Source organism: Astatotilapia calliptera, chromosome 18 (assembly GCF_964374335.1).
Source record: "Astatotilapia calliptera chromosome 18, fAstCal68.1, whole genome shotgun sequence".
Lineage (NCBI taxonomy): Eukaryota > Metazoa > Chordata > Actinopteri > Cichliformes > Cichlidae > Astatotilapia > Astatotilapia calliptera.
The window spans coordinates 16,495,438-16,513,961 of record NC_137439.1 but is presented as its reverse complement, the minus strand read 5'-3'; the positions used below and the strand labels follow the sequence as shown (position 1 = coordinate 16,513,961).

At 41.7% G+C, this 18,524-nt stretch overlaps 1 protein-coding gene across 1 annotated transcript; it reads left to right on the top strand.

The window, feature by feature from the left end:
* On the top strand, nt 1-17,406 carry wnt9a (wingless-type MMTV integration site family, member 9A). The gene is made up of 4 exons (XM_026150162.2): nt 1-179; nt 13,451-13,710; nt 13,853-14,115; nt 16,506-17,406. Exons 1-4 carry the CDS (start codon nt 88-90, stop codon nt 17,007-17,009), a joined length of 1,119 nt encoding a protein of 372 aa, XP_026005947.1. The 5' UTR covers nt 1-87; the 3' UTR covers nt 17,010-17,406.
* Nucleotides 17,407-18,524: the final 1,118 nt, after the last annotated feature.

Below are 18,524 nucleotides of genomic sequence, written 5' to 3'. Positions count from 1 at the left end.
CTGTATAAGAAGTGTTGAACGTTCAACAAGGGATTTTACACAGCTACTCAGGAGAAACGAAATGATCTGCCCTGGAGCCGCAGCAAAATGCTGGATGGACACCTACTCCTGGGATGGTTATCGTTCACAGTTATAGTGTATCTTCTCAACTTGCCTGGACCCACCATAGCATATTTCGGGTAAGAGATGACAGACGCACTGTTAAGTCCATGATGCTACTTTTCATTGATTTGATTGGTTCAAAGCAGGTATTTTTTTTTTAAATGTCGTAAGTCACTGAAAACTCTTTAGTGAGTTTAGAAAGTGGAATAAGGAAGTTTATTTTTTTAAAGCACTGATTTCGGGTCAGCGAGGTATCACCTGGAGGCCTCACAGCTGGTGTGTGCAGCCGGTTGTCTGCTCAAGAATTTACCTCAGTGAAGGTGCTGCTAATTAAAAAAAAGTAGCAGTGTGTTGGTTATCTTAGAATGACATTAAATCAAATATAATCTAATATAATATAGGTGGAAGTATGTATGATTTTGACCGGTGAGAGCCCCCTCCCCTCCATTCTTTCCCTGACAATTGAGCCAGCGCCCACTGTTCAGTGAGCGCAGCACGTTTGAGTGGCAGGTAGCGGTCAAGGGGTTATTTTGCTGAAACACTTGTAAAATCATATCCTTAGTCGACTCTGAAAACAGCCGTGGAGCCGAAAGGTGAGTGTATATGCCTCAGACTCAACAGCTGGTAACAATAAAGCGATCTGACTGACTGAACTGGTGGCCGAAACGTCTGCTCAGCTTGCACAGAAAAAATCCCCCCATCCAGCAAAAACATCACACAACTTTGGCAGTTTTTTTCTTCTTCTGCTACCTCCATCAGATAAAAACGGGAGAAACGAAAACAGCTGGAACACGTGTCAGGAAACTAATCTGAAAAATTTAGCGTTTCGTGAATCGCGTCCCGCACTTAACATTGTTTCATTTAGAAAGCGCACACGGGTGTATATTTCAAAGTAAGTCATTCCCAGGGAACGCCTTGGATTTTAGGTGTAGCCCACTATGACCTCCACTTCAGAGTGGCTACTCATGCTGCACTTTGCTTACTCGTACACTCTACACTCTTAGCTTCCTTTTCTGTCTTAGTTACAGAAGAACATTAACAGTGCTGGGAAGCCAAGGTCATTCAAATGAGGTCAGCATGTCAGGTGGGACCGCAGCCATATTTCACCTGGAGCTGGAGAGTTTTAATCCGAAAAGAAACCCACAGACTGGAATGTACCTGTGCAAGTGGAAATGCACATTAAACACATTTAAGATCTTGGTGCTTTTCTGTATTATCTACAAATATCTCTGTTGATGGGTGCTATTAGTGCTCCCCTACAGGGTAGACACACACACAGACACACAGAGACAAACGGTTGTAGACTGCAGAGTGATGACACTTGAAGCTTTGCCAGCAGAGTCAAATTTATGGTAGGTATGGGTGTTGTGCAGGATCCAGGAGTGTTAGGTGATCTGGGAACTGATGTGAATCTGCAAGAGAGCACAAGAACTGTCCCCTAAGGGCCCATTAGCCTAGTATGTCAGACCTGCCGACCTGTTGAAGTGGGTTTTACATTCTCCTGGAGGCAAATGTTATCTGAATAGTATGTATTTGCTATTGAGTCAAGGCAAAAGAAGTTTTGGAAGTAGTAAAACGCTATGTATCTCACAGTAACTGTTTTTCAGATCTCTGGGTAATATTTTTTTCTTTGTTGGGGGGTGGGGGTGGAGTGTTGCACAAAGTGTTGGCACTAATTTTGGAAACTGGGTGATGCAAGCAAGTTGTATGACACCTGCAGTAGTTCCGTGTGATGGAAATATCTCAGCCCCTTCTGAGCAAAGCATCATCATGTCTAATACTCATGCACGTATCAAGTAGTTTCTCTCTCTGCCTCTTGGTCTTTGGTTTCAATTCATTTCTAAAATTGCATTAGAAGGACAAATGTATCACTGCTCTCTGTTTCTGTCTCCCCTCCTGTTGCAGTGTCGCCCTTTGGCAGGCACTTGTATTAAAGATGACGTGCCAAATTGGCACCAAAATCAGCCCTAATGGTTCTAATGGTAATGCATATTTACTTATTCAGTTAGCACTTGCTTTCAATTACCTATGTCAGTCTGTTCTCTATCTGTGGCATGTGTAGTGCAGAGAGACATGTGGTATTACAATACTCCAGATTTATTATTCTGTGGCCCAGGGAGAAAGGAATATGAATGAGTGTCAGTGAATGATTTAGCCTTGCTGCTGAGGAACATGAAACATACTGAAAGAGCCTGCGCAGGTGACACAGATACAAAATGTGACTGCCCCGTGGCCGGCTTCCCAGAAACTCGACACCGGTGACACTCCAGCACAGTCTTGCTCAGCTTTGACCAGGGGGCATACTAACACAAACCTGTTCAAATAAGTATTCCATGAGCACGAGGCATCCCTGGGTACTGATTTACTCAAAATAGAGGGTCAATGTTGCATACCCAATTTCCAAAGTGCGGTGGAGCATAAGTGTAACATAAACACAATCTCTCCTGCCTCTAGTCTGCTGTAGCTGAGGGTGGGGTGGGATTCCTGGCGTAGCCAAGCACCCGCTTAAATTGTCATCCTTTGCCACAAGAATGTGAACACTCATTTTCTTTCCCTCAGCCTGTTGTGGCAGGTGCTGGTTCTGCTAAATCCGTTATCATTAGAGCTTGAATTGGAGATGCTCACTGAGCTTGCCTTACTTACCTTAAGGTTACAGCACCTTGATTAGATATGGCGTTAACTGTCAGCAAAGGGGATGATTTGTTTGCTCAGGTGACCCCGTGAGGGCTTAGAGTGCTCTCTGAGACGACTCTGTTGGTTTAAATTTAAGTTTTGGTAAAAGGCTTGTCATTCTGCGGTCTTGTAAACTGTGCTGGATGTGAGTCCTTACACTGAGTCAAGGGTTTGTTTTTCTTTAGCACACATGCGACATATACAGGAAGGCTGCCCACAGTCATGCAACTGGGATTTACTAATCACAGACGCGCCGCAGCATCCGGAAGAAGCAAATATAGCGGTTGCTATTTAATTGCTGCAATATCCTTAAAATCTCTATCATCGGTTTGATCCTGAAGAGTAGAGCTCCTTTCAGATGCAATTATTGTTTTCAGCGCTCCATTAAGTGAGGCAGTAAGCCAAGAGCAACAGGATAGCAAATGGGATGTGTGTAAATTTATTGAGGAGTGATGTTTCTTTTCTTTTTTCTTCAGTGTGCAGCCCGTCTGAGGATTTTATCATTTTGCTGACTTAGTTCCTGGCATGTATCAAACGGCATTTTTTTTAAGTTTCAAAGGAGCCTTACTTCTTGAGCACAGTGCAAAAATGTTAAAATTTGTTTTTTAAGCAGCTCCATCTAACCATTTCCTTTGGTTCCCTCCTCCCCCCCAACCCTCCTGTCTTCTGGCTTGCCTGCCTTATGTGCGTGCTGGCATCCCTGCAGTGGTTTGTGGGGAGCTTCTGGGTGATTACCACTCATTAGAAGGAGCAGAGTTAGTGCGGGCTCAGGCTGGCGTTGCCTGGCAGACAGTGGTGGCAAGCGTCTCATTACCAGGCCTTAAGGACTGATTAGCCCTGACGTGCAGCAGGGCGGGGAGCACCGTTGATAGAGGGATTTCCCAACTACATAGGATATCCTGTGGCCAAAGCCACACCTCAAAGGGTATCACTTTAGCATGAGCCAAGAAGATAGGATTCTCATGACAGTGTAGTGTAGTGAGATCACGCGAACCTGGAAGCTTAGATAGCTGACCGCTCGTCCCTCTTAAAAGAGAGTTTTGTTTTCTTTATATTTCTGTTTGATACATCCAGATTTGAGCTAAGCCAGGCTTTGCTTTGAGCTCTGTACCCTGTTACATCCTTCTGGAGTCCTGCTATGTTAGTGGGTACCACATGGTGGTGCAGTACTGTCTGAGAGTGCAGGATGGTCTTCCATCAGCTCTTTCTTGTGTATAAATAGGAGACAAAACGTGAAAACATTAAATGTAAATGTAGTGCAACATTTACTTGGCTTATGCCCACTTGTGGTCATCCTGCATGATGGGTTCAAAATGTCTTTGAACTTAAGCTTATAGAGCAAAGCTGTACTTTTTTTTTTTTTTTGCACAAATTTACATGTCTTTAAACTGGAAGATGCATAGTGTAGCTGCTGATTTTATGGGTTGAACCATCAGTAATTACAGAGCTTGGTACTCACCTTTGTTAAGAAGAGCTCGGTGGCCCCTGATGTGGGCTGTTATGGGGCTCATACTGTGTAATAACATGGTTGTGATGGATATTTTTGAAGATTGAATGGTTTGGAGAGGCTTTCAAAATGCGTTTGGCGTGCTCACATTTGAAGGAGGTACAGTTCTCGTGTCATCAGGATGCCAAACAGACCACAATTAAGAGACGCTTGATTATAAAAGGGCAGCAGGTCCAGGCGTACATTTCATTGATGGATTGCTTGAAGATACGGAGAGGAAAATCTTCTTGGTTAAAATGCAAACATATGATGATCTTTGCAGATGGAGCTGGAGACATGGGCAATTTGCAAAACAGGAAAACTAATATAGACTCAAGATACTTTTAGTGGTCAGGCATTGACGAGATGATGCTAGTTAGTGTGACCACTATGTCCTGTGTTTTCCATCCTTGACCACAGGCGAGTTTTCTCTGCGTAGTTTGTGGGGATAGAAGAGACATGGCACCTCACACGTGACAAGATTAGCAGACTGTCAAAACCCTCACTTAAAACTTTGGCCTTCCAGAGAATATCTGCTTTTATCACATCCAAGAAAAATAGATTTTGATACATTTAGTGTCTTTTAAAAAAAAAATCAAACAGATTATTTCTGCAGCAGTCAGCATAAAACCCTTTTTTTAGTATCATCCACCTGTTTGCAGGGTAACCTGAGTTTATCTTGCATAAACACGATCATATAGAAGACTAAGCTGATGTGCACTCAGATGCTTCACTGGGATGGGTGTGCTTATATACTCTAAGATTCTCCCAAAAGGCTTATTTATCCATAAAGGCAGAATATTAGTTTGAGAATGGACACAGTGAGACACACACTGATGTGAACAGGCCAAGGCACGGAAGACGTTCTGCGATTCACCCTGGGGCAGATTTCATTTCACGTTGAAAGTGGCCCATTTGCATGACGTTCAGCTGCTTTTTAAATCATCAAGCACTTGTCAAGAGTCAAACTTTTCTCACTCCCGTTAGCATACGAGTCACGAGTGAGCACAAAAACAGCCGAAAAAATCGTTGTCAGACGCGGTTAATCGACACTTCGCGTCTTTAACTTTGAAAAATGCTGTGACAAAAGGTATTTGGGCTTTAATATTTGAAATGAGATTTAAAGGAATAACATGTTATATGTGGAAAAAAAAAGTACTGTGTTTGTATCTGCTTTGCTGAATTTCTCTGACCTTAAAGTCTCACCAAATAGCCACAGTGTGGTTCAGCACGTGGAATCGGTGAGAGCCGAGTACAGTATGTGTGCCTGAGTGTGTTTGGTGTGTCAGTGCGCTGGTACAGGGCTACTCTGTGCCATGGTGTGGGCTAGAACTGGGGAGTCATGCGGACACTGCTGCACGCCCAATCTGTGCCAGTCACACAGTGACTATAACTGAGCTGCTGACCTTAGAAGCCTCGAGTTCTCACATAGCAGTTAAACCTCTTACCATGCCCCGCACTCCCATTCCCAGGGCCAGATCCTATAGTGCTGCCACTCGGCTACCAGTTTCCACATTCACAGTCGTGGATTAAAAAGTTAGGCTGGACACTAGATTTTTTGTATGTATCATATACATTTAAAATATCAGAGTCCTGTCTCCTTCAGATACTTTATGGGAGTAGTCTGACATACCCTCTGTGGGTTGTAAATGACCAGAAACGACAGCAGATGACATAACTTTGGGTCATATCCTGTTAAGTCATACAAGATAGCGGACTTCCCCCCCTAGCTTTGTGAACAGCAGTACTTCTAGACATTGCACGACATTCCCACTACGCAGAAAGGCTCATTACTCAACTAATAATGACTTACTTAAGTCCCAGGCCAGTACCACTTTGTTTTGTCGTGTTACTGCACTGTGTCAGTCACAGCTTGTTAGAAGCAATCACAACACCCAGCGCTTTCAACTAGGGACTTATCTTATCTTAGCCATATACACAATCGTTTACTCTTTCCCCCATTTTTTGTTTTTGTTTTAATGATTCGGGGAATTAACAGTTTCTTTCACCATGGAGAAAACGCCTGAGGTCAGTGTAGGATTTCTTCTCTTACACTTCTTCTTGGAGGTGAACAACAGCAACCAGAGAGTCATTCGACACTGATACATGGTTTCTCCAATTATTCATGTCTAAGCTGTGGAGCAGATTGTCAGCAATGGTTAGAGAGGGCCAGTGGGAAAACACTACACACGCTCACATTCCTACTACCTCTGGCATGGCCTGGGATACACCAGATGGGACTTGGGCAGGGTGGTCTGAAGTTCATCCAACATTTCTGAGAAAAGCACACAACTTTCTCCCCCCCCAAAAGGAGGATTTTTAAATGCTGTTATGGCAGCAGGAAAAAGTGAAAGGAAAAGAAAAAGGGATCGCCGATGGTAAGCCTAATTTACTGCAAAAACTCAGAGTTTCAGAGTAATATGCTTTCTTACATTGCACATATTAATATCAGGTGAGCACGGCAGTTTGTCTTCATCACAGTTAAACTTTTTCAGGACACATGTTCACGTCTATCATTGTCTTGTGTAGGTTAAGGTCGTAGACGGCAATAGTTTTGTCTAGAGACCGTTTTGTTTTGAGCCAACAGCTGGGTTGGAATGATTGACATTCGTTTAGACTAACTGACCAGTGGGAATAGGGGAAGTTTGGAGAAAAGGGGAAAAAAGGAGGAGAAGAAGGAGGGGGGTTGGTTGTGATCTAGGAGACAGTAGACCACACAACCTGCAAGTTGAGGCTGATGGAGAAATTGTGGCTTTTGTGCTTTTTTTTTTTTTTTTCCTGTCTGGGCGCATTTAGCCACAACTTGTAGGTGTTGACTTAAGGTTGTAAGACTCCACGTGCGTGTGCACATAGATCCATGCGTGTAGCTGCGTGAATTCTTACCCCAAAAAACAGAAAACTGAAAGTTTTTTTTGTTTGTTTTACTGTATTAACTTGTTGTTTTATTTAAGAAAACATATTTTCAATGATATTGCTCAGCAGGTGGTTTTCTTATCTCCAGGGGGTGATTACACACTAGGTCAGCAATCTGTAATATCATGTTTACTGAATATGGATATCTCCTACAGAGGCTGCAGATCCTAACATAGAAAGCATCCATACAGAGCCGCAGCTCGAGCCCTGTACGTTCTCTTAATTCTTTAAGACTCATCCCTTCTTATGTATCGTCAGCAAAAATTTCTGTTTGGCCGCCAACTGTTCAAAATTCAAACGCACATTAACAAAAAGGAGAAAATAACCTCTTATTCAACAACCAGATGTTTGGCGTGTTTGCTTGATTTAGATTTGCTTTTTCTAAGGTTTTCAACTTTAGAATCTCGAGATTAATGTCTATACAGAGACTGTTAATATATGTCTCTGTGGGCACATGAGCACCACGAGTAATTAACAAGCTGCGTTTGTAGTCTGAGAAAGAATTTGTTTAGGCCTAGCACATTTAAGTAATAGGATTTTTTTTCTGACTATGACAGATAGTAGGTATTCTTAGCTGTCTACATACCTTACTAATAAAGAAAGAGCAGAATTACCAGCTGAGGGTCACTTCCAGGAGTGCAATGTAAAGTCAGAGAGCGAGTGATGATGGCAAAGTTTAGAGTTAGTCAATGATTTCCTTGAAGGATTGACTGTCGTGCTCCGCCGCGTGAAATGGGCCGTTTTCGCTGAACCCGCTGCATTGGAAAATGTATATAAAGTAAATGTCACGGGCAATGGGAGGTGCTGACAGGTGGAGAGAAAGGACTAAACAAACTGCACTGTTACCAAGTGAAAGACAGTGGAGGAGGTGCAGCGTGAGAGTAGGTCAGTGATGTCTGCACAGTGTGTAGAGGCAAGAGTGTGAATGGAAAAAGCAAAGCTGAGCAAACATCAGCAGGAATCCCACCTCACATGGGATAATAATGAGTTTTATATGTTGGTGTTATATTCCGTGTGTAATTGGTGTTGCTGTGCCAACACCTCAAACAAAAACACGACAGAAAATGGACCGTGATGTGAAAACACATGTTCGTGCTTTCTTATTCACTGTGGGGAAGATACTGCGAAGATGCATGCGCGTTGCTTTGAAGCGCGCACGTTTCGTGATAATCACGTGGATTCAGGATGGATGCTTTTAATGGACGTGATATAAACGACATGTAGGAGTGAAAACTGTTGGATGTGTTGATGTGAACACGAATCTGACAAGGTTAATTATAGGTAACTTTAAAAAATTGGATATCTACACGGTATATTAGCAGCTGTCTTTGCGTCGTTCACCTTTGACCTTTTCTGTGAATTACATTTATTCTAGAAAAAGTGGTCCCATATTTTTTAAGAAACGCTCTCATGGAGCGAGCGATTGTTGTCACCGTTGCAGGAAGACTCCAGTTATTCCTTTTTGTCCGAGTCTCAGAGTCGACTTTATGATTGACCCAGGTTAACTCTTATCCAATTCTTTTCCTCTTAGCGAGTTGAATGAGTTCATTCTTCAGCAAACAGCAGTGTGATTTATTTATTTATTTATTTTCTCAGATCATCTTATTGGAATGTGTGCGACCCTTTTGTGTGATAGCAGGGGTCACTGTCCTTCATCCAGGGAAAATATTATCTTGAATCCAGCGAATTTGAATCGGATTAAAATGAACAGCTCCTCTCATCAAGTATTAAAAAGTGCATCCATTTGTAAACATTTTTTTTTAAATATAGAAGAAAATAAAGCACGGTACATCTGCGATACTATTTGACTGCGTTCTCGTCTGCCACAGAGTGGAAACATTGCACAAGAGTGAGCTTTGGCCAGTAGTTTCTTCTCCAGAGATGTGAAGAAGTATTTCTCTGCTCGAATGTCCCTCTCCTCCTCGCTTTGCCTTCAGGCTTTCTTTGCAGCTAGCTAGAACCCCCCCCCCCACCACCTTTCTTTGAAAAAGAGACAATGGTGCTGAGATCAGTGTCGTGTCATCTTTGGCTTCCCTCCAGCTTCACGCTTACCATCATTTTTGTCTCAGACAAGTAGACGTTGCCGAGGCATCTGAGGCCTGTCGTTCTAATACTTGCAGGCATGTAGGGGTTTGGGAAGGTCTGAGCTGATACGTGTTACTGTGCATGTCTTTCTGAGGAATGTCCACAGCATATTGGTATTCGTATATTTCAGCTACCATTAGCAGTCTTTCCAAAGCAGTACACTTAATCGATGTCTCTGTGTTCATTTCCAGACATTTGCATGAGCAAAATGTTGTGTGCATTAAAAAAAGTCTTACATGTTCTTTAACATGACAGGTTCTTTGCTCTGCAGCGTTATTCAATCCCTGACATTCGCTTGCAAAAGAAGTGCTGAGGAAAGGTTGGCAATCGTACGCGACACGCCGGGCCCGTTGGATTTGTTTGTTTAGAGACTTTATGTTTGTTTCCTTGACATTGCAATCAGAGTGTCTTAACAAAGCGTGAAACAATTTAGAGGAAAATGTCAGTTGTTCAGAGAAAGACACCCTTTGCCTCGCTGCGTACGCCTCAAACCATACATTTTTCTTATTCTCCAAGTGTGTTGGGAGGGCGATCTCTGTCAAGACGCAGCTTGCCAGGTTTCCATTTGAACTTGCTGTCAGACAAGTTAAGAATAGGCAAACACACTTTGCAAAAAGAAAACCGTTCGACCCATTCTGAAAGCAAACCCCGAGGACTCCTTTTTTGATTTGACTACACGGATTCTCAACCAGACTATGAATTTATTGTAAAGAAAAATATCAAATAACATCTGTGAACTATTAAGTTCACTGATATTAAATTGAGCACTCGAGGGGAAACATTTCAGTCGGTTATTGGACTTAATAAAACAAATCTTGTGTTGAATAAATCCTGTGACCTTCTGTTCGTGACTCAAGTGATCATGAGTGGTGACAGAATATTCTCTGAAAAATAATAAAGAAGTCTAAAATGTGAGTAATGCGAATCAGCGCTCATCGCTTCTGGTACATTAACTAACCAGGTGTAGACAGTGAGCAGGTGCTCTGCACCTTTACAAAAATATTGCAGAATTTATTTCCATCTTCTTTTCAGACTGCTTGGCTGTAGTAAACTGTGAGGCAACGTTCCCATTTGCTGCGGTTACGCTTCACAGTTATAAAGTTGGACTTCTTTTAATTGGTTTGGCTGTATGCATACTTTTAGCAACCAGGAACGGATGGACAACAATTTATGACTGTTGGTATATTAGTGCTGTGATAGTGGAAATATGAAGGATTAAAGTGTTAATCTTAAATGCTAAATATGTTTTGTCATCACAGCTGAAAGCAGCAAACATTGGCCCAAAAAATAAATGCAGTTCCGATTGCTCTCTTTTCAAAATAAAATAATTCTTCACTGTCTCTCAAGTACGCTTTTTCAGATGTTGTGCCTTGGTGTTGACATGTGCAAGCTGTAATCCTTAGTGCACTGGAAAATTCAGCCTACACTGAATGCCAGAAGTCCAGATCATTGATAAATAATCTCATTGATAAATACTGTGTCGCTCCTTGCACGAGTATCCTTCAAAAGTCTGAAGTCCGGCTGCAAAAAGCACACAGGCCAGAGAGCTTGTGCATTTTGTGAGTTCAGTAAATCCATTTATTCTTCAGTTTCACTTTAACAGTGTAAAGGAGGCCAGAAATTACACATAATGAACAACTAGGGTGCCAGTCCTGTCAGTTGGTGTGACCAAAATGGTCACAGGCTGACAGTCATGTCCCCCGTGTGTGTTTATGAAAGTAATGCCCTGCGCTCTCCATCACAACCTCAGAACGCTGGTTATAGGTTTTGCCAGCTATGTGGCAGTCCCCGCTTTGTGTGTTTTATATATGCATCCCTTAAATAAACTGACGAAAGGAGTGCAAGTCTGCCACATGTTCTCCATACCATGTTTAGAATTGAAATTCTTACTTGCTGTATTTAAAGTACAGCAAGTAATACAGGTGCCTCATTTATGCAGTTGTTCTTAGAGTCTTAAGCTCATTCCTGATGGTCTGCCTTTGTTTGATTCATAAATGTTGCTGAGCGTAATAATAAACAACAAATTTTGTTTAAGCATTATTTAAAAATATAATTTCTAACTTGTACTCGCTTCATCAAGAGCGCTGGGATTAACTTTAACCATTGGCTGTCTGGAGCACCGTGTCATTTCCCAGTAGCCTGAGGGCCACTTTGGGCTACTGTGAACAGTCATCTTGACAGTCATCTCAGACACCCTTGACTCCCGCAGACTGCATGCATCTCCACAGCATGCTTAGCATCAGAGTTCACACCCCAAAGACTTGCACAGATGTGCACTTGAATCTGCTCATTCTCGCTTTCTGCAAGGGAGTGCTTCTTAACAGGTAACACCTGTTAAGAAGGTCTTCTTCAATATAAAAGGTTAAAAAAAAGGTCTGGGTCTGGGTGGACTGTAGCTTAAACACACACCCTTCTTGTGGCGGTGTATCTTAAGTTCAGTTTCGGGGGATTTTGTTTGATACTTTTGTTTGTCAAAAAATAAAGCTGCAGAGTTCAAGGTTTTCTTTGTGGGCATTTTGAGAGCACTGTTAGCATACCTGAAAACCTCAGTGTTGAGATTGGCTGGTTGGTCCCATTGTGTTTATAATGTTGTTAACATTTATTCCAGATAAGTGGGCCAGTTTCAGTGACGGGGTTTTGCTACATACCATAATTAATGATAACTGTGACATTATGTCAAATCAGATAAAGATATTATGTCAACATCACAAAATACAAAAGAGCACATGAATTAACTTGTTGTTCTTTTGTAGAGTTTATTTTATTTCATTTTTTTCTTTGTAGATACCGACACTTTCACCATCAACATACTTTCCAGTTTCCAAAGTGGATGTCCAATAATCTTTTGACATAATAATTATGTAGTAAAAAGCCTGATGACCAGGTAGTACTCGATTACAATTTGCATGAACAGAGTGGCGTGGGATGGAGTCAAATTGCTGTTCCAGTCTGCCCCTAAGTGAAACCCCTTGATGACATCATAAATGAGAGTTTAGCCCAGAGTGAGGTGGGACAGAAACACAGAACTAAAAAGATCACCACGTTTTATGTCCCCTACAGAAAGTCTAGATTTTCAGATGTAAAGACTTTTATACGATATATAAGACTTTTTATAATGACAGCAGCAATACTGTGTGCCATGTTTAAATCTGTACAGCGAGGTACAACCTGCCACCCATCTGAAGGATCTGGTATAAATATTTAACCAACCATTTGCTGGCTACTGTTTTACTGTAACACGACAGACACGATCACAGAGTACAAATGTTTAAAATGTCCCCACACTAACTGAATGCCTTGTCATCTGCACATTATAACCTCGTACTGCAGTATTAAAGTGTTCAGTATGCAGCTGATGCTGTAAGTTTATTGCTGTAAAATGGAAAAAAAATTGATTTCAGGAACCTTTGGTAGAACGTCAATATACAGCCCATAACCTACGGTCCAGTTGCCCATGTAAATCTTTGTGAATAGGTTGCAATTTTCAGTACAAAGACTTGTGTTCCTACTGGTACTTAAAATGTCACTACAGTAAAAAAAACATAGTAAGTAACCTTTTTTCAGTTTTAAAGGAGAGGAGAAACTAATTACAACTACAGGTATTTTTAAAGCCCACACCACTAATAATACTGTGTACTTACATTGTAAGGGGCAGAGATATTGATTTCCCTGCTTCTGAAATAAAAAGTTACTGAGTACATTTTCTTTTTTGAAAGTACTCCAGAGGCACTCTTACATTAAGTGCCCCGTATCTTTTAAATTTCCCCGTGGATAAAAACTTCTCACAAAAATGCTAACAGTATAATTTGTTTCTCCTTTGCTTTAAAACAAAAGCTAATTATAACTCCATTGTTCTACAACGGGATTTTTAGGTATCCAAAATTCAAAAGAATTACATGGTAAACCTGACTTTTCCACCACTGCAGAGAATTTGCTCCTTACTCAGACACACCTCCACCGAGAGTTGATCTCAATCTCCAGCAAATGTTGAATTCCCCTGAACATTAACCACTGAACAGCTGAATTCATTTGAACATTAACCAAACTTTTGAGCATTATGTGAGCAGCTGTGCTTCCTGTGCTGTTTATGCAGTATAGCTTTGTCAGTATCCTGTTGTTCTGTCTGAATACTTTATCAAGACAATCCCAGTATCTTTCTGTTTCCAAATGGCTTGTGATGCTTTCTTCCAGGTTGACAGGTAATGAACCGTTGTCTGTCCTGCCACTGAACTCTTTACCAGAGGAGAGCATAGGCAGGGCCCACTTCAAGCTGTGTGACCGGCTCAAACTAGAAAAGAAGCAGCGCAGGATGTGCAGACGAGACCCGGGCGTGGCGGAGACTCTAAGAGAGGCCATCACCATGAGCGCCCTAGAATGCCAGTACCAATTCCGCTTTGAGAGGTGGAACTGCACCTTAGAGGGGCGCCACCGAGCCAACATATTAAAAAGAGGTGATTATTACTACTTTTCTTCCCATTTGAATATGCATTTTATTCTTGTGCACTTAAAACCTAATGTGTGAGTGAGCCAACTCTTTAGAAAACCCTTTATTTTCCTGTCTCCCAATTGCCACTCTCCATCGGGCTTCTCTAGGATTTAAAGAGACGGCCTTCTTGTACGCCATCTCCTCAGCGGGTCTAACTCATGCCATGGCCAAAGCTTGCAGCGCAGGACGCATGGAGCGCTGTACATGCGACGAGGCCCCCGACCTGGAGAACCGTAAGGCGTGGCAGTGGGGAGGCTGCGGAGACAACCTCAAATACGCAAACAAGTTTGTCAAGGACTTCCTGGGCAAACGCTCGAACAAGGATCTACGTGCACGTGTGGACATGCACAATACGAACGTGGGCATGAAGGTAAGTGCGTCAAATGGTCATGACGTACCGACCGATAGCACTATTTACTTACTTGGTCTATCCAATGACGCGATCTAGCTGCACCATGGGAAATGGGGGATTCATTCGTTCTGGAGCTTGACCCGTGCTTCGAGCCAAAAGTCAGCCGACGCAACAAAAGCAAATATCTCAACATCTGCTGCTTTGATCTCAGATCTCCAACTCCTTCTACGACATTGTTGCCTCTTAGAGGTATATGATGGTCTGTGACAGCAACAATATTAGCTAATAATTTATTGAAAACATTAAATTCGACTTCATTTTAATTTGTGACAGTTATTCATCTACATGTCAGCGATGTTGGAAAACTTTTAAGGAGTAACAGTCAAAGAAAAAGAAAGATTTATCAAACTCTAATTTCATAGCAGTATATTTACCCAAAGTGTCAGCTTCACTCGCCTTTTATTAACGCTGCAATTTCTACAGACTTTGAGTTATTCCATACACATGAATCTAACTAGGAAACACACTTCAGTTTGAAGAGGGTCAGAGTTCATATGGCGAGACAGACATTATGTAAACAGAAAGGTTTGCTAATTGCTTGTATGAATCATTTAAACGATGGGAAAATAGCATTAATACAATATACTCTGAGTTCTTTTTGTCGGCAAACATCAATGTGAAGTACCGATTCATTTTGCGCCATATCCCGGATACACTGCATTTCCATATCTTGGCTTTTGCTTTTGTACTGGAGTTTAAACATTACAGCACTGCTGTTTGACTCAAACTGCTCCATCTTAACTGTCTCCAAATATGTAATTAGGATCACCAGATGGGACCTGAACTTCCCTACACCTGGATGATGTTAACTGGGGCATTTTGGGAGAGCAAAATCAATTGAAAATTGTGAAGTGTTTCAAAAATCCAACACACAAGTTTAAAAGAAACCCAGAGTAATGCTGCTGTAAATTTTAGTGAAATCTGAAAGTGTTCATTAGTCAATATTTGGTTTTCTCTCTCAGATTAGATAGGCTAAGAGTCTCATTTGTGCTCTGGTAGAATTCAGTGATTGTTTGTGGTGAGCAAATACGGGTTTTTCATCTTGGAAGTGTTTTTAATAGCAGAATAAATGCTCCTAATATGTCAAGCCAAAGCAAACTAATGGTCTGGAATATATTTCTTTTACTGTGCTTTGTGCCTGTTGTGGCCTTTTTCATTTTGGTTTCAAAATGAATTACAGCTAAAGCACACTTCCCAAATATTAACAGATATAAAACTCTCCCCCAAACGAATGCGAGCTCTTCCTTTTCAACTTGGCTCTCCTAAATCCAGCCTCCTTGGAGATTTTATTTGTGATAAAAGATTTACAACATTGTTTTGGCTCCTTCTTTGTTTTTTTCTTTTCATAATTTGCACATGTAGCGAGGTGTATCGCATTCGCTCAGGATAAATTCCCACGCCGAGGACAAAATTGGAATGTGCGAGCCTCTGCATCCCCCCGACATTTTAAAGGCTGACCTATCAAATTTTCTTGACCTGCTGGTGTGATGAATATGCACTTCCTGCTCCCCGATCTCGCTCACAGTCTGAGAAAAGATTTGTAAATTGTTTCCAAACCCTGTATAAGACAATATGTTATTGTCATTGATTCTCGCGGACACACTCTGCTTTACACATTGTGGTGGATGCAGAAATGAACTCTGGCTGACTGCTAGGGGGTCAAGTGATATTAAAGTAACGTGTTGTGGTCTCTTTAGCTGATAATTCCTCTGTTTCACTTGCAATTATGTGTGATTTTGTGTAAGACAAAAAACGGTTTCTTCGATATTCTTTCTCTTCCCAAACGTTTGCGTGACTTTGCTCTGGGTTATGCCAAAATGACCGCACTATAGCGCTGGGTTGATCAACTCTGGGCTTAAAAAACACATTTTAGTAAAGTACCCAGTACAGGAGGAGGTATGAAGGGTTCCCATAGTTGACTGAATGGATTGTTTTGTGGCTTCTTCTTACCCATAACCTCCCCTCACTTATCATAATAACCACAACTGTTTAATCAAAATTTCATCTGTGGTTATTATAACAAAATCAATCCTCCCACAAACTATAATTCTCTTTTTCTTTTATACAAGAAGCCTCAGACGCCATTGTTCTCCTTTAGTTCACAAGCAATAAGTGAAGTTTTTCCCCTTTAATTATGATATGAAAGAGAGCAATGAATGTAAAATATATGTCTATAACCTTCCCAAGCCGCCGTACTCCACCCAGTTCATCTAGTTGTGAGAATACTTTAATGAATTGGCTCTTTCAAGTTCTGTTTGCTAAACAAAAGCTTGTTAAATTGCATACCTTTCATTGTGTGCCTTCACTGGTTCTCAGTGGTTAACAGTATTGCTCTGTCTCTGGTCCAGGTAATCAAGGCTGGAGTGGAGACCACTTGCAAATGCCACGGCGTATCTGGCTCCTGCACCGTCCAGACCTGTTGGAGGCAGCTCCAGCCCTTCCATGAGATCGGCAAGCAGCTGAAGCAGCGTTACGAGACCTCCGTCAAGGTCGGCAGCTCCACCAACGAGGCCACCGGGGAGGGAGAGATCTCCACGGGCCGCAACCAGCAGCAGCAGCAGCAGCAACAACAACAGCCCCTGCCTGGCCTGAACGATCAAATCCCCCGCACTATGGACTTGCTCCACATCGAGGACTCACCCAGTTTCTGTAGACCCACCAAATATTCACCGGGCACCGCAGCCCGCAAGTGCTACAAGGACAAAAACTGTGATGCTATCTGTTGCGGGCGAGGCCACAACACTCAAAGCAGGGAGGTGACCAGGCCTTGCCAATGCCAGGTGCGCTGGTGCTGCTACGTTGAATGCAAGCAGTGCACACAGAGAGAGGAGGTCTACACCTGCAAGGGGTAAACGGGGCACCGTTCAGCCCTTTCAGTCTGAGGAAGGTGGTTGTGTTGAAGAGGAGCATTTTTTTTTCTCATGCAGAGTTTTGCTTTCAGTGTCGGAGCAGCATTCTGCAAGCAAAAAAGGAGCGAGCCAAGAAGCAATAAGCACTTTGAGGGATTTCTGTGGGTTGGGTTTCAGAGGTCCTGCAGAATAAAAACTTTCTCAGACAACTGGGTCAACATCTCAAGCTCTTTATCACAGCGTTACCTTGAAGAGAGACGCTTTCACTTTCCTTTAAGAAAAACAAAAATCTTTGTCATCAATTCACAAGAAAACCGATTAACGCCCAGTTAATGAGGATACAACACAAGGACAGTTACATCAACAGACTGATTTCTGGGGCTTTGCCCAAAGAGGAATGGTGTGTGTGTGTGTTTGTCAATTTTTACGTGTGTACAGTATTTGTAAGCATGTGAACATGAGGTAGATAGCGAGGGGGGGGGGAGCGGAAAAATTAAGTGACGACTTTTTATGGCGATTCAAAACCATATACGGAAACTGAAAAAAAAAAGGAAAAAGACAGGGTGTAAGAATTACTCTACACGCACATATTTACACTCACACACATTGTGTGTTTGCATATATATGTACATAAATTCAGTTATATTGTAATGATATTATATAAGCCACTTATCTAACTATGTTAAAACAAACCACTAACCACACAAATGTTTTGTTGTTTGTGTGCTCTTGCTCAGTTTTCTTTTTGATTCATGTTGACAAGGCCCTTTGGAAAGCAGCACGCTTGTGTCTGACATCTTTCTGTGGATAATTTATAGATCCTTTGGGACTACTCCTTCATGAGGAGGAACAAAAATATCTTTAATTTTTTCTTTTTTTGTAATATTGTAATATGAAGCTGTTAGTGCATACATTAACAGAAGATAACTAAACCAGTCAGTTTAGGCTATTCTCGGCCAGTGTTCAGGGAATAACTTAAACCACTATATGTGTTTGACTAAACCAGAAAGAACATCTGAATCCAAGGTGGAGATGACAGCGGCCTTGTTATTACAGTCAAAAGCATAGCAACAGGTGATCTCTTGATCAGCAGAAGGCCCACGTGAGACTCAGATCAAAAAGTGTAGAGCTTTGTGAAGCTTAAATCTACTTTGTAGTTCTAAAGAAAACTGTGGAGAACTGGAGGAATTTAACTCCCTGCCATTTCGTATTCTTCCTTCCTCTTCTGCTTCCACAAATTTGATTGAGCCATATGAAATACATTGACACGCAGTGTGTACAGTGGAAGTTCAAACAGTATGGGGCGACTGACTTTTTGTTCAAGTGAAGATGAAAGCACAAGCCTCTTAGCTAATATAAAGATCTATTATAAAACTAATATTTGTGTAATTGTTCCGCAAATTTATGTCTACGTTTTACTAATCGGCTGTCTTCTTTCTGAAGTCAGTGAAGTTGTTTTTATAAGTTAACTTTACCTTTTCATCTTATTGCTGAGCACCTTTTGACACAGTTAACACA

Excerpts from the sequence above, each read along its gene's own strand:
- wnt9a (XM_026150162.2), top strand. The coding sequence starts at position 88 with ATGCTGGATGGACACCTACTCCTGGGATGGTTATCGTTCACAGTTATA. Across the intron at positions 13,711-13,852 it reads AGCCAACATATTAAAAAGAG|GATTTAAAGAGACGGCCTTC; the intron begins GTGATTATTACT and ends GGGCTTCTCTAG. Across the intron at positions 14,116-16,505 it reads ATACGAACGTGGGCATGAAG|GTAATCAAGGCTGGAGTGGA; the intron begins GTAAGTGCGTCA and ends TCTCTGGTCCAG.